General features: G+C 43.6%; 1 protein-coding gene across 1 annotated transcript in view; it reads right to left on the bottom strand.

The window, feature by feature from the left end:
- Window positions 1-16,162, bottom strand: part of wdr36 (WD repeat domain 36) — a 129,752-nt gene that overhangs the window by 78,766 nt on the left and 34,824 nt on the right. Inside the window, exons 8-10 of the mRNA XM_069892753.1 lie at window positions 15,576-15,751; window positions 10,928-11,048; window positions 3,990-4,055 (exon numbers count right to left, since the gene is read on the bottom strand). Of these exons, the coding sequence (XP_069748854.1) occupies window positions 3,990-4,055; window positions 10,928-11,048; window positions 15,576-15,751 (363 nt within the window). The remainder of the gene's footprint in view (window positions 1-3,989; window positions 4,056-10,927; window positions 11,049-15,575; window positions 15,752-16,162) is intronic.

Below are 16,162 nucleotides of genomic sequence, written 5' to 3'. Positions count from 1 at the left end.
GGTTCATTACACATCACCTCATCCAAAACCACCAATCCTCTGGTGGGCTGATCGACCAGCTGTTCCAAAAAGCCATCCTTTATGCATTCTAGAAACTTTCTCCTGAGATCCTGTACCTTCCTGACCTTCCCAATACCCTTTCATATTAAAATCTCCCATAATTATCTTGACCTTCTCCTTCGGACCTGCTTTTTCTAATTTTAGCTGCATCTCGCAGTCCACGTCCCGACTGGTGATTGGGGCCTGTATATTATAGTTAGTCCACATCCCGGCTGGTGTTTGGGGGCTTGCATATTACAGCGAGTAAGGTCTTTTTACCCTTACCATCTCTTATTTCAACCCATAAAGATTTCACAATTTCTGTCCCTATGTCTCTTCTTTAATAGCATTGTTTACCATCAGAGCCATACCACCCCCTCTACCTACCTGCCTATCTTTCCTATACAAGGTGTAACCTTGAACATTCAGCAAAATATCTTGGAATTTATTTTAAAGGAAAGGGAAACCTGGCCCTTCCAAAATGTTGTTTCATGGAAGAAAACTCAACAGACAGACCAGAAAACTTTTAGAGAACATAACAAGCCAGGGCGAAAAGTGATGGGCATAACATATCTAGATTTTCAAAGGGCATTTAAGAAAGTGCCCACAAAAGTTTCTATTTTATGGAGTTGGGTGCAATACTGCTTCTAAAGCTAGAGGTTCAAAAGGGGATCAAAGGAAGGAAACTTTCACCCAAGCAGATAGAATTTGAAACCTGCTGCTCAGAGAGGTGGAGGAGGCAGACACTTCCACATCATAAAAGTCAATGGAACAAGGACTCGTAAATGTACACTTGAAGACTGGCACACACAAGTCAGGTCGAAGGGCTTGTTTCTGTGTTAATCAACTCTGCTGCAAGAAAGCAATTAGGAAGACAAATTGGTCTTGAGAACCAAAGTGAAAAAGGTGGTAAACAAGTCTGCAGATGCTGAAGTTGATTTGATGCTGCTTGAGTTGCTGAGTTTCTCTGGTTCATTGGTGTGTTGCAAAACTAAAATTGTCTGACTGCAACGACACAAAGGCTTTGTTGAAAACACATCTTATTGTGAACACTTTTTGTCTCCTTACCCAAAGGATATACTTAGCAAGTGAAAATTCACGAGATTGGCTCCAGTGTTGATTGGCTTGAAGTAGGAGGAAAATTTGAGGGTAATAGTCCTGCATTCTCTGTAATTTAGAAGAGGCGATTTCACTGAATTATAAAAATCAAAGGTTTGCAGGTTAGATAAAAATGGAGGATGTTTCCCTTGATAGAAGAGCCAAAATCCTCTAGTTTCAAAACAAGGGAAAGTCCATTCAGGACTGAAGTGAGGAGAAATTTCTTCACAAAGATCTTGAGAAAATCATTGGAATGCTCTTCTCAGGAGGGCTGAAGAAATTCAGATATTTTTTGTTCAAAATAAAATTAATATATTTTAGGAGATTGCAAATGGAGGGATGCAAGTACAAGATATCTGTCAGAAAAGTGGCATTGAGCTCAAGATCAGACAAATTCTTGATGAATGGCCTGTCAGGCTTGAGAGGACAAAAAAAAAACTCAAGCCTACTCCTGCTTCTTATTTTCTTAATTCTTGCATACCATCCTAAGATTTTGTTAAACAACAAATGCAGAGGACACCAATAAGAGTTGTTTTCAAGCCGGTTGGCTATTATTAATGGTGTGTTACATAAATCAGTAACTTACAATCAATATTAATGACTTTGTGGAAAAGCCTGAGAATGGTACATTCAAGTTTACTATCAACAAAAAGTTCAGTGGGAATGCAGAATACGAGAAAGGGATATAGACTGAATAGGCGTAAGTAGTTATCTCACACTTGAAATATGAAATTAATCACTTTAGTAGGAAGAAGTGAAAAAAGAAAGCCAAAATTTTTCTGCTAGCTGTTGGTGCCTCCACATCCAACACATCTGCCAGAATTTCCAGCACTTACAAAAATTAACTCTACAAAGCATCAATCTCCTGATTGGAGATGTCCTGTTTCAAAATGACAAAGGCCTAACGCTTATCAATGAAGAGAGTGAAGAGATAAGCAGAAAAAAGTTCACCCAAAAATCAGCCATGACCAATCCATCTCATAACGCCTCTGCTCCTGCCAAGAAACTAGACACAAAATCTGTCCTAAGTATTTCCTTCTAAATTGCAAAGCTTGAACTTGGCAAGTTTGGGATTGTGGTCAGGGAATAGTCCTTGGACCCTTACTGCTTGAGATACAATATTAACAGCTTGGTTGTTAATGTAGGAGGCATGATTAGTAAATATGCACAGGAAATTAAAGTTAGTTTTGCTGTGGATAGTGAAAAAGGTTTTCCAAGTATAGCAGAATAGATACCAGATAGGAAGCTAGCAGATAGAATTTAATTACAACAGATTTGAGGCAATGATTCTTAGGAAGTCAAAAAGGAAGGGTATGTGGAACAACCTGTCAGAGGAAGCGGCAGAATAAAGTTTTAAAGTACATTTGACAGGTACATGAATAAGAAAGGTTTACAGGGAGATGGGCCAAACACAAGCAAATGGGACAAACTTGGCCAACAGGGGTCAACGTTGGGTCCTCGACTTCTCACATTGAATGCAAATGATTTGATGGCTTTGTGGCCATTTGCAGATGATATGAAGATTGGTGAAGGGGCAGATAGTGTTGTGGAAGCAGGGAGTCTGCAGCAGGACCAGGACAAGTTGGGCAAAAAAGTGGCACATGCAATACAGTGTATGGAAGGAATAAAGGCATTGACTATTTTCTAAACGGGGAGAAAATCCAGAAAGCAGAGAACCAAAGTGACTTTGGAGTCTTACTGAAGGATAACCCAAAAGAGAACTTGCAAGTTGAATAAGTAGTAAGGAAAGCAAATGTAATGTCAGCATTAATTTCAAGACGACTGAATATAAAAGGAAGGATGTAATGCTGAGGCTCTATAAGGTTATAGTCAGACCATATTTAGAGAATTGTGAGCAGATTTGGGAATAGCCAAGGAAAAATGTGTTGATGTTGGAGAGGGTCCAGAGGTTTACAAAAGTGATGAGAGGGTTAACACAAGAGGTGCATTTGCTGTCTGGTCCTCTACTCACTGGAGTTTAGAAGGGGGGGGGGGGAAAGAATCTCATTGAAACATACTAATAATTAAAAGGGCTGGATAGAGTGGATGTGGAGAGGATGTTTTTAGAAGGCCAGAGGGTACAGCCTCAGAATAAAGGGATCAGAGATATGGATAAATTTTTTTCAGCCAGAGGGTAGAATTTGTTGTCAGACTGCTGTAGAGGTCAAGTCGTAGGATGAATTGAAAGTGAAGGTGGATAGTTTCTTGATTAGTAAGCACATCAAAGGTTATAGGGAGAAGGCTGGAAAATGGGTTTCAAACGGAAGAATACATCAGCCATGAATGGCAGAGCAGACTTTATGGCCTAATTTGGCTCCCATCTTTTGTGGCTCTCATGGCTTATATTAAAACAGCTGAGAAGACCTGAGCAGTTTCATAACTCAAGCCTCTCAATTATGCAAATCAATCCAACTGAGACCTCTCCATACCACTTTGAACTTTAGCCCTCATCTCTTTTAATGATGACAAATGTTCGTTCCTGAGCATTCCCTTTTTAAAATAAAAAGTCAACGGATTGTATCTTGAACTTCCCTTTAGTATCAATCAGTTCACGACACTTGGGTTTATTCCCCTCCCGTGTTTTCCTGTGGATGAAGTCTCCTTGGGACACCTCCCGAGCAGAGGGCCCTGCTAACAATTCAAGCATGGAGAGGGAGAATTTAATAGTAGCTCTTCACATTATTCACATTTTTTAAAAAATGTAAAATTTGCTTTCGAAACATGTGAATTGTTTAGTAAAGGAAAACATTGCTTTATTGAAATTACAAAAGTTTTAAATTTAACATTGTGTTTTAATGATTCAGATGACAAACACCCAAAATGTATTCATTTGACTTTGCAAGTATACTCACCATGACCCAAACTCTTATTAAAACTTTCATGAATAGTGGAAAATGACTGCAAAGTTCCATCTTGTCCTATATTTAAAACAAATAAGTGAAATTTGAGAAATTATACTCACATTGAGAAAGCAAAGAGCATAAATATTAAATAAAAAGGCTTACAAAAACAGCTACTTAAGCCAACCACCACAGAACAAATACTAATTATATCAGTAGTGTACTTGCTACTGTGATAGAAGAGGTTAACGCTACCTAGTGCAGGATGGAATAGACCACAAGACATAGGAGCAGAAATAGGCCATTTCGAACTTTGAATCTTCCCCACCATTCAATCATGGCTGATCTGTTTTCCCCACTCAGCCCACCTCAACCCTGCTCCCATTAACCTTTGATGCCCTCTCTAATTAAGAAACTATCACTGTCTCCCTTAAATACATCCAATGACTTGGCCTCCACAACCATCTGTGGGAACATATTCCTGATTCACCACCCTCTTGCTAAAGAAATTCCTCCACCTCACCTTTCTAATCCCTTCAATCCTGAAATATGTCTTCTTGTCCTAGACATGGAAATCAACCTTTCTACATCTACTTTGAACATGCCTTTCAACATGTTTCCCTGAGATCCCTCTCATTCTTTTAAATTCCAATGATTACAGGCCAAGAACCATCAAACATTCCTCGTATGATAACCCTTTCATACCTGGAATCATCCTTGTGAATCTCCTCTGAATCCCAAAGACAGCTCATCATTTAAATGAGGAGCCCAAAACTGCTCACAATAATCCAAGTGAGGTCTCAGCAGTGAACTAGAAAGCCTCAAAATCACATTCTTGCTCTTATATTCTATTCCTCTTGAACTGAATGCCACCAATGCATTTCCCTTCATCACTGTCAACTAAACCTGCAAGTTTATCTTCAGACAATCCTGCACAATAACTCCCAGGTCCCTTTGCATGTAGGAATTTTCTATTTTCTCTCCTTTTAGAAAATAATCTCCCTATTTATTTCTTCTAGCACTTTCTGACATTGTACTTCATTTTCCACTTCTCTGCCCATTCTCCTTATCTGTTCAAGTCCTCCCTGTTTCTTCAACGCCATCTGCTCCTCTACCTACCTTTGAATCATCTCCAAACTTGGGCACAAAGCCATTCATTCCATAATTACAACACAAAAAGAAGCCCTAACACTGACAACTTTGGAATATTACTAGCAACTGGCAACCAATCAGAATATGATCCCTGTATTCTGACTCCCTGCTTCCTACCAATCAGCCAATGCTCTAACTGTGCTAGTAAGTTTCTTCTTATTCCTTATGAAGTAGCTTCATGTGTGGAACCTTGTCAAAGGCCTTCTGAAAATCCAAGTACACAATATCAACTGCATCTCCTTTATGTGGCATGCTTATCACTTCTTCAAATAAGTTTGTCAAGCAAGATTTTCCCTTCAGCACTGTAACGGATGTGTATTAACTGTTAATTGAATCTTAAACTATATTTCTTTTATAAAAATATCTTAAAGTAAATTATATACTTTATCTTTATTATTAGTAAGTTAGCTGTGAATTGGTACAGGGTCTCACACACAGGTCACAGCATATTTACAGAGAACCATTGCTTTCTGAGAAGAATTCATTCTCAGGGTCATTGTGTCTTGGACAGACAGAGCTAATTAATTATTCAAGAACTACTGAAGGAAGCCATCTGGTTTTAATCAAAGCCGCTTAAGCCACTTGAACAGAGATGAGGTCAGAGATTGTTATGGATATGAAATAGATTTGAAAAAGGAACAGAATTTTGGTAGAAATAAAACTGATGGCCATGTGTTTTCCAAGAATTGGAACTCAACTTGGTGATAATGTAACAGTCACATAATTTGGAGAAATATATTACCAAATTCAGACATTTTGAGTTTAGTCTTTGGAAGAGGTCAGTTTGGAGAGTACAGAAGTCAAAACTCCTGTAATACAGAGGTTGAAACCTTGTGAAAGTCAGGGTTAAATTACATTAACCAGAAAGAGGGGAACACAGCCCCCAAGAGCATAACCAAGGCCACAGCATCCACTCCAGGCCTCTGCTTCTACCACCAGCACTGGGGTGCCAAGGCTCGGAAGTGACGTCAGCCCTGCTCGTTCCAAGGAAACGACCAGGCCAGTCACTGTTAATGGCTGCGGCGGCTGGCCAAGGACACAGCCTCCTCTACCTGCGGGACTCAGTCAGCAGTTCCTCATTGACACTTGAGCCCAGATTAGCGTCATCCCGGCCACAGCCGTCGAATCAAGGAACCGACATTGTGGACCTCCCCTCCATGCGGCCAACGCAACAGAAATCTGGACGTATGGAGACAAGACAGTCCACTTCCAGATTGGCCAACAAAATTTTGCATGGAGGTTCACAGTCTCGTCCCTCCCGACAGCCATCCTGGGTGGAGACTTCCTCCTCACATACGGGCTTCTGGTGGACATTCGAGGTAGGCACCTGGTAGACGCCCATGTCTTCCAGGCTGTTCGTCTTGACGCCTCCTGCTCGGAACAACCGCAGATTGTCACGATCACCATGTTCCTGGTCGAGTTCCCAACACTCCTCAAGCCACAGTTCTCCACTCCCTTGCCATGTCAAGGGATGTTCCACCACATTCCCACCCAGGGCCCACCGGTTCACACCAAAGCATGCCGGCTCCCATCTGACAAGCTCCAGGTGGCGAAGGAGAAGTTTTCATACCTGTTGGAACTGGGGATCATTTGGCGGTCTGACAGCCCATGGGCCTCGCCGGTCAACCTGGTCCCGAAAGCCTCCGATGGCTGGCATCACTGCGGAGACTATCGACGGCTCAACGAGGCAACCGTTCCGGACGGTTACCCCATTCCTCACATACAAGTCTTTACGGCCAACCTGCACGGTTTGAGGGTTTTCTCCAAGGTTGACCTGGTGCGCGGATATCACCAGATCCCGGTGCACCCTGAGGACATACCCAAGAAGGCCATTATCACCCCCTTTGGCTTGTTCGAATTCCTGCGCATGCCATTTGGGCTCAAGAATGCCACTCAGACCTGCCAGCGTCTCATGGACTCTGTGGCCAGGGACTTGAATTTCGCCTTTATTTATTTGGACAACATCCTAGTCACCAGAAAGGACTGGGCGCAACACAAGGCCCACCTACGCGCCCTTTTCTCCCAGCTGGCCGACTTCGGCCTTACCATCAACCTAGCCAAGTGCCAGTTCGGGAAAGAGACAATGCAGTTCCTGGGCCATACCATCACGCCCGCCATTGCGAAGGTTGCCACTATCAGGGAGTTCCCACACCCGGACAGCCTCAAGGGGCTGCAGGAGTTCGCGGGTATGGTCAACTTTTACAACTGCTTCATCCCGGGAGTTGCGCGCATCTTGCAGCCGCTATTCGCCCTCATCACAGCCAAGCACAAAACGCTTGCTTGGAACCCAGAAGCCTGCAACGCATTTGAGGCCACCAAGGATGCCCTCGCGAAGGCCACCGTTCTCGCCCATCCGCTCACCGACCTGCATATGGCACTCTCTGTCGATGTCGATGCCTCTGCCACAGCCGTCGGTGCCATCCTGGAGCAGCAGGTGACATTGGAAGCCGCTGGCATTTTTCAGCCGCCTGCTCCGCCCACCAAAACACAAGTATAGTGCCTTTGACTGCGTGTTACTCAGCATGTATCTGGCGGTGCGGAATTTCCACTATTTTTTGGAGGTGAAGACATTTACCGTCTTCATCAACCACAAAACCCTCAACCAGGCGCTCCCGATAGCATAGGATCCCTGGTCGGCCCCCCAGCAGTGTCAGCTCTCCTTCATGTCAGAATTTACCAACGGCATTCGGCACAAAGCGGGGGAAGGAAAATGTGGTTGCTGATGGACTTTCGTGACCGGCCATCTGCGCACTGACGCCCGGCCTCGACTTCGACCGGCTTGCCTGGGATCAGAAGTCTGATGAGGAGACGAGGGCCTTCAAGAACGCCATCACGGGCCTGCGGTTCCGAGACCTCCCGACGAAGGCACCATCCTGTGCAATATCTCCATGGGCACCCCGCGACCAGTGGTTCCCCAGCAGTGGCGCAAGTAGGTCTTCCATCACATCCATGACCTTTCACATCCGTCCATCAGGTCCACAAACGGATGGTGGCAGAACGGTTCGTATGGCAGGGGCTGCAGAAGTAGATCGCGGGTTGGGCCAGAACAGGCACCCATTGCCAGACGTCCAAGGTGTACAGGCACACCAGGACGCCCGTACAGGAGTTCAAGCATGTCCGGGAACGGTTCAGCCACGTTCACGTGGACATCATTGGGCCCTTACCCATTTCCCGGGGCAAACATTACCTGTTTACGATGGTGGACTACATCACTCACTGGCCCAAGGCGATCCCGATGCCAGACACCTCCACTGACTCTTGCATGGTTGGGTCACCCAGTTCGGCGTCCCGGGTCACCTCACCAGCGATCTGGCGCCCAGTTCACATCTGCGCTTTGGGCACAGCTCACCAACAGGTTGGGGATCCAGCTACACCCCACCATAGTCTACCACCCGCAGGCCAATGGACTGGTCGTACGTCTGCACCGCCACCTTAAGTTGGCACTCATGGCCCGCTTCATCGGTCTCGACTGGGTGGACGAACTGCCTTGGGTGCTCTCGGGCATCTGCTCCACTCTCAAAGAAGATCTGCAGGCATCATCAGCTGAGCTTGACTACGGTGCGCCGCTGGCAACACCTGGCAAGTTCGTCAACACACCCAGCGGTCATCGCACGAACTACTTCCTCACCTCAGGGCACGCTTGGACTCGTTCGACCCCCCACCGCTGCCCAGGCATGGCACCCGCCCGGCAAACTGCTTTCCGCGGAGTATGTTTTTGTTCAGCGGGGCCCAACCGCAGCACCTCTGCAGCGACTGTACGAGGGGCTGTACAAGGTTTTACAGTGTTATGATTCTATGTTCACGCTGGACATTGGCGGCAGGCGGGAGCTGTTTACCGTGGACAGGCTGAAGCCAGCGCACCTCGATCCCACCAAGCCCGTGGTCGTAGCCCAGCCCAAGAAGCGAGGCCGCCCGGTGAAAAAGGACATTGGCGCCAGTTCTGGGGGGGGGGGGGGGGGGGCTGTGTGGCGGGTCACCACTAGGCAGGCGAACCTGTCCCGCTTGTAAGCCACGAGGCGGGGCAGCCGGCCAAAATGGCGCCATCAGGGGTTTCCTTTCCTCCCAGCACGGGGCTCAGAAGTCCACGCTGGGGGTTCATGTGATGCCCGGGTGACGTCAGCCCCCTCCAGCGCGGTTCTCAGCCAGGTCCAGGCTGCGAATATAAGTGGAGCCCAGCAGCCTGCAATAAACTAGTCTGCTCACTGAGCTCAACCCATCTGGTTGTGTGTGTTCTTCCAGGAGCAGTATAGCCGCCGCTACAGTTACTAGTTTAATTTGAAAAAAAACATTATTTTAAATTTACCATTTTCTGGTGAATTATCCATTATTATTCCTGTGTTAGTGCTAACAAAGTCCCTTTAGTCCCAACCAAAATTTTAAAGTTTGTTAGTTCAACAGTATTCTGTAACCTCACCCCTGACAATTGATTCGAACATCTTCCCAACCACTGATGTCAGGCTAGCCAGTCTATAAGTTGCTTTCTGCTGACTCCCTCCCTTTTTGAATAGTGGGGTGACATTTGAAATTTTCCATTCCTCCAGAACCAAGCCAGAACCTTTTGATTCCTGAAAGATTATTTCCAATGTGTCCACCATCTCTACAGCTACTTCTTTCAGAACCTGAGAGTGTAATCCATCTGGTCCAGAAGACTTATCCACCCTCGGATCATTTAGCTTTTTAAGCACCTTCTTTCTTGAAATAGTAACTGCACTCACTTCCCTTACACCCGAGAACATCGGGCACAATACTAAGGTTTTCCACAGTGAAGACATACAAAATACTCATTTAGCTCCTCTGCCATCTCTGATTCCCACCAACTTTTACAAGCAAACTGAAATTAAAACTACTGATGCAAGCTGAGAGCAACCTTCAGTAATAAGCAGGATGCAAGACCTCCAATAAACAAGATGAAGCATATTAAACAAATGATTAATCTTGGGTCCTGATATGACTGATTGAGTTAATCTACCTAATACACTCAAGTATGGTAAAAGACTGAGTTAATTCCAAGTTTCATCAGACACTTAATGAGGAAACAAACAAATCAAGCCAACTTGTCTATTTTCTACTGTAAAATATACACGAAGTAACTGCTGAAATTTAAATTCTGATGGTGATTTTCCTGCAATTAGTCATATTGCCTCCCTCCAGTGGGGGGGGGTTGCTACATCACATTTAAGGAGGCCACACACTGAATCACTTTATTTTTTTTTAATTATGTAGTCAGTAGGAAAGATTTGCAAAAGAAACCCAAAAACTTAACAGCTTCACAGGGAAGGGGAACCCAGAAATTTTGAACTAAGATGGGGGGGGGGGCACAGACAAAATAAGTTGCAAATGGCTGGTTCAGGAGAATGTAGGCACTCCATGATATCAAGTTAATAAACTGAAAGCTAACCTCAAAGTCTGTCTTTTGAGTTAATTTTTGTGACATTTATTGTTGAGCTCAATGTGTCCCATGGAATGGAATGGATTTGAGAATAAACTTAATAGTTTCAGTTCACAGTGAAACAACTGTACTTGCCACTGACCTCAAAATTTCTCATAAGGATTCGATTCACATTCTGCCCTTAAGCATCACTTCAAAAGATGCCAGGCAACCAGCAGTTTTTTCACAATGTGATCAATTACTTTAAGATGTCTTAATTATCCAGTTTATGATTTTAATATATTTGTTAATTAAACACAACAGAAAAATTAGTATTAGCTGCTAGTGAAAATCTTTTCCAATGAGTTTACAATTACAAGATAATAAAGATTTACCAGAAATAGAATACATTAAGACAGAAGAGTCTCACCAGAGCTAAGAATATTCTTTCCATCAGATCCATGGTATTTTATTTTGGTTGGAGGAGCACTGTGCCCCATACGGCATCGTAAAAGGCGACCACCACCTCCTGGAGCATCAAAAATCCAAACCTGATGGACCACAAAACAATTCATTTATTATCTATTCCTTTTTCTTAAAAAAATCCACACCAGGTATAACGGAGTCATAGATTCACACACCAAAGAACAGGCCCTATAGCCCAACTTATTCATCCCAAGTTGGCATTTTAAACTTGTCCCATTTGTCTGAATTTAGTCCATATCCTTCCAAACTCCCATGTCCATGCATCTATACAAATAATTTTTGAACATTTTAATTGGTCTCACTAGTTTTCTCTGGCAGTTCATTCCTGATACCATTTGCCCTTGAATGAAAAGGTCCTCTTAATCCTTCTTTAACCTTTCCCTTTTCATCTTGAATACATGTTCTCTTGTCCTAGAATGGTATACAGTTCCATTGGAGAAAGTCTATAAGCACTTTTTAAAATCCATGTCCCTCTTGATTTTATATACCTCTACAAGGTCATTGCTCAGTTTGCGGCACTCCAGGGATGAAAGCCTCAGCCTATCCTCTTTGGCTTGTTGTAAATGGACAAGGGGGGGGGGGGGGGGGAAAAGAGAGTCTACTAGCCTTGGTGTGAATGGGCGGTCATCACATAACGTTGGATGTTATGTGGCAGATTGTTCAAATGAAAATCTGGTGCAAGGATTTTGGGGAACTTAGTTAGGATCTTTGCAAACTTGTGTGTAGACAGGGTCTGTATGCGCAGGGCTGGCTGTGTACTAGACAAGAATGGGCATGTCTGGAAAATGTAGGGATGGACTAACCATTGCCCCCTCACATCAACCAGTAGGGAAATCTGCTCCCAGGACCGGTTGGCATATGGCTGTGATAGTGAAATCCCACCTGTTACAAGATCAAACCAGCAACCACAAAGAAGGCATATCACACAGGGGTAAAGATGAACAATGACTTTATTAACAAAAAATTCACCTTCAAACTTTAATTCAAAATCCCCCCTTTTATAACAATGCCCAATGGTTACCATGCAAATTTATATAACAGTGTAAAACTAATAAATTCCCCAGCCTAAATATAACATATGTAATTAAAATCTAAGTTATATTTCCAACCAGTCCACATAAAAACTGAAGACACGAGACAAACACACAAGACTCACAAAACTTCGATCTCAACCAAAGCAAAGATCATAAACAAAATTCAGTTTGTTTGGTAAACTGAAGCCAAAAGATCTTTGAGAGACAGAGAGAGCACAAAATTTGAAGTTGTCTTCGTGTTGCTTGCAGAGAGAGAAATAATGGCTTGGTCCGGATCCTTCTGGCTGCCTTCAGAATGTTCATCCCTTTTAAAATGCCCAACATTCTAAACTGTCTTCCAAACCATGACTCATGCTCTGGGCCTCCTTCCACTCCACAGCACCCCCAGTGGTGGTTTATTGTCCAAGTCCAGAAGTTTTTAGATAATTTTCTGCACATGCTCAGTCCGTCTCCCACTCTCTCAGCAGTCCACCTTCACCTTGGCTCTCTAAGGCAAATTGTCATTTTTCAGTACAAAACCACACAACTCATCGGCCAATATACAACACAGAACTCTGAAACACACCTGTAAGCCAAGTCTCCTAGTAGCAAACAGATTGATCTGGTGCTGCAGCTGGGTATCGGCGCCCCGTTTGCCGCGAGTAGGTTGGACTGCTTAGTCCGGGGTTCTCGTTCAAAGGCGTTCAGTAGCAGTATGTTGTGTTCGGCTCCTGTGTGAACTAACAACTTTGTCCAGAGATTCAGTCGCCAGCACAGAAGAGGCCTGTGCATTCGCCAAGTGCCACGGCCATTACTGGTATCTGGTGGTGCCGTTTCCCTGGGTGCCAGCTAAGTAAGTGCATAGTAGGACACATTGGTGGGTGTTCCCAGCCCCACCTCCTGTAGTAGAAACACTACCCATTACACTGCTTGTCTTTGGATCCTCCTCCCTGTCTTGGGGTTGTTGCAGTTGTTCAAAGGGACAGGTAGTGGCGCTGTTGGACACAGGTGCCTGTTAGAATGTTGCGACAGAATTTTTGGGAACTCTGTATAGTCTGTCTGCTTCGTTTGCCACAGCCTGACGGTCAGAAAAGTCAGACAGGAACAAGGCGATATTGCTGGGGCGATGTTGTAAGGCCTTGAATATTACACACTTGGAGTGTCCATTGACTAGTGCAAGCATTTCGGTCATTAGCTCGGAGTGGGACCTGTCCCCAAGTTCATCTAGATGAAGGAGATGCACGCCTCTCTCCAGCTGGGTCACGGTGAAAGTTCGTAGGCCTTGAAAGTCTCGTACTGACCTTCTGCTGGAGGACTGGTTAGGAAAAGTTCAACTTTAGTGGCCGACTTCTCGTCTAGCGAAGCGACGATGTGCCAACATTTTGCAACCTCGCTAGTGATATTGCGGTGGATGAATTGCGCCTCTGCCTGAATGAACCACACACGTTGTCTGTGTGGCCAGAACGCTGGCAGCTTCACGGCAACCACACTCAGCACTGGTTCGTCGGCCACTGTGTTGGATTCAGAGAAGTCTAACCCTTTTAAGGCAGAGTCGCAAAGGAAAACACTGACTCACATTGTAATCAGCAAAGAACTGTTTTAATCTCTTTTTATACTACTTTTTCCAGTCACTGCCGGTTCAGTCCAAAAGTTTCTCAGCCCGCAGGCTTCATCCCCGAAGTGGAGGGGGTCCAGCGCCATCTCAAAACGGACCCCGGGACTCATGTTCGGCCAGCATTTCAGGGATGATTCGAACGTGAAGCCATGTGGGCAATTCCTTTGTAGCTCCACACCTTGCTCTTGCCATCATGCTAATACATCTGCACACAAGGCCTTTCTCCAGAATTCTGCAGGTTCTTTTAAATGCAGTTCTTAGAAAACTGTAATCTGACCATCCCAGTAGCATACATAATGTACAAAAGCATTACATAAATTTACTCCTATTTACTGTATATCCACATACAGCCCGTATCACATAACAAAATTTGACTAAAGAAGTCCAGTCAAGAAATTTACTTTTAATTAAGAGATACATTACTAATAGACCCTTCCTGCTCATGAGTCAACACCACCTAAATACACCCATATGACCAATTAGCTTTCTAACCCTGTACATCTTTAGAATATGGGATGAAGCTGGAACACCCTGGGGAAATCCACATGGATACTCCTCAAACAAACTCCTTATTAACAGCATCAGATCCTTACCCAGGTTGCTGGTGCTATAATTATGTTGCACTAACCGTGTCGCTCTAAATCTACTCTTTTTAAAAAAATGCAAACTGAATTATAGTTTGCATTCAGAATAGGCTGGTTCACAGAAGACAGAGGGTAGAAGTGGAAAGCTGTTATTCTGGTTGGAAGCAGATGGCCAGTGGTGTTCCACAGGTGTTGGGATGCCAGCTGTTTGTGATACAAATAAATGACCTGGATAAAATAGTAACTGGGTGAGTTAGTAAATTTACAGATGACACACTAAGATTGATAGAGTTATGGACAATGTTGAGGGTTATCAAAGAATATAGAGAGCGGCGAAATAGCTGACAGAATTTAATCCCCTCAAACATGAAATGCTACATTTTGAGAGGTTAAATGTAGAGGAACAGAAACAGTTAATGTAGTGCTCTTAAAACCACTGGTGTGCAGAAGGATCTGGAGGTTCAGGTCCATCGATTCTTGAAAGTGGTCATGCAAGTAGATAGGGTGATGAAGACAATAGATTTATGTTTGCCTTCATCGGGAAAGGCATTGGGTATAAAAGTAAGGAAGTATATTGGAGCTGTATAAACTTTGGTTAGGCTGTCCTGGGAGTATTGTGGGCAACTCTAGTCACCCCATTACAGGAAAGATGTGGTGGCTTTGGAAAACGTACAGAAAAGATTTAACAGATGGTGCCTGGAATGGAAGGGTATGAGATCTAAGGAGAGGTTGGACACACTTTGGTTGTTTTCTCTGGAGTGTAGGTTGGTGTACTGCTTTGTACTCAATTATACATGCTTGGGCTGACAGTCAGCAGGCAATATTTGCTCCACACAAGTCCCAGACAATCACAATATTGAACAAAAGAAAATCCAGCCATCAATCCCTGCCTTTCAATGGCATTATCATCACTATATCTCTGTCAATACCCTGGGAGTTACCACTGACTATAAACTGAACTATCCAAAAAACAATGCAGCTACAAGACCAAGTCAAAGGTAAGGAATCATGCAGTATATAATTCACCTTGCAACTCAGAGAACTCACTTCCCAACATCATTTGTGTACTTAATACCCAAAGGACTGCAACAAAGTGGGCAGCTCACCATCATCTTATTAAAAAGCAACTCTGGATTAGCAATTAAACACCTGCAAAATCCACAATTGTGAATGAACATTGCCAAGTTGGGCCAAAGGGCCTTTATCCATGTGGTAATGATGTTCTACAACTCGGTTTTGGAATATCGAAGTAGCTAATTAATCTCTCAAAATTGTTCTATTCTGTTAGATCATTACACAGTAATACTTGGTTTTCCAAGGAAATAGTATTTTCTAAATATGTACCGTATTAATCTGATAACAAGAGCGCATGAATTATACCCGAATTGCATTGTCTTCACCAGTAGTAATTAGAAGTGGTTCTCCATGAACAAATGTTAGTCCTGAAATGGCTGTTGTATGAATTTCTCTCATCTGGCTAATCAACTTCTTCTCTTCCAAATCCCATAAGCCGATGTGACCCACTTGACTGCCAACAGCCATCACTGGAAAACCATCTTAAAAAATGACATATAAACAATGTTGTGATATAAAAGGATTGTTTTCATGACCAATATACATAAAGTAATTGACAATAACCAATCATGTACGGACATTCTTCAATTTACGACAAAATATTGAAAAGACAACAAAATATTGAAAAGAAGACAAATTGAAAATTCACATCACATCAGTTTCAAAGAAAAAATCTAGCTCCATTCCAAAGCTCAATAATCTCAGTCAAAAACCATGTGAACACAAGTATCTGAAATAAAAGAAAATCATTTTATTAATAATTGAAGCTTAGACCACAAGAGATAGGAGCAGAATTAGGGGATTTGGCCCACAAGTCTACTCTGTCATTCAAAACATGGCTGATGTATTCTTCCTTTCAATTTCATTTTCCTGCCTTCTTCCCATCTCCTCTG

The sequence above is a fragment of the Narcine bancroftii genome, chromosome 1, assembly GCF_036971445.1.
Source record: "Narcine bancroftii isolate sNarBan1 chromosome 1, sNarBan1.hap1, whole genome shotgun sequence".
Lineage (NCBI taxonomy): Eukaryota > Metazoa > Chordata > Chondrichthyes > Torpediniformes > Narcinidae > Narcine > Narcine bancroftii.
The sequence above is the reverse complement of the archived record's forward strand: the minus strand, read 5'-3'. Positions and strand labels throughout refer to the sequence as shown.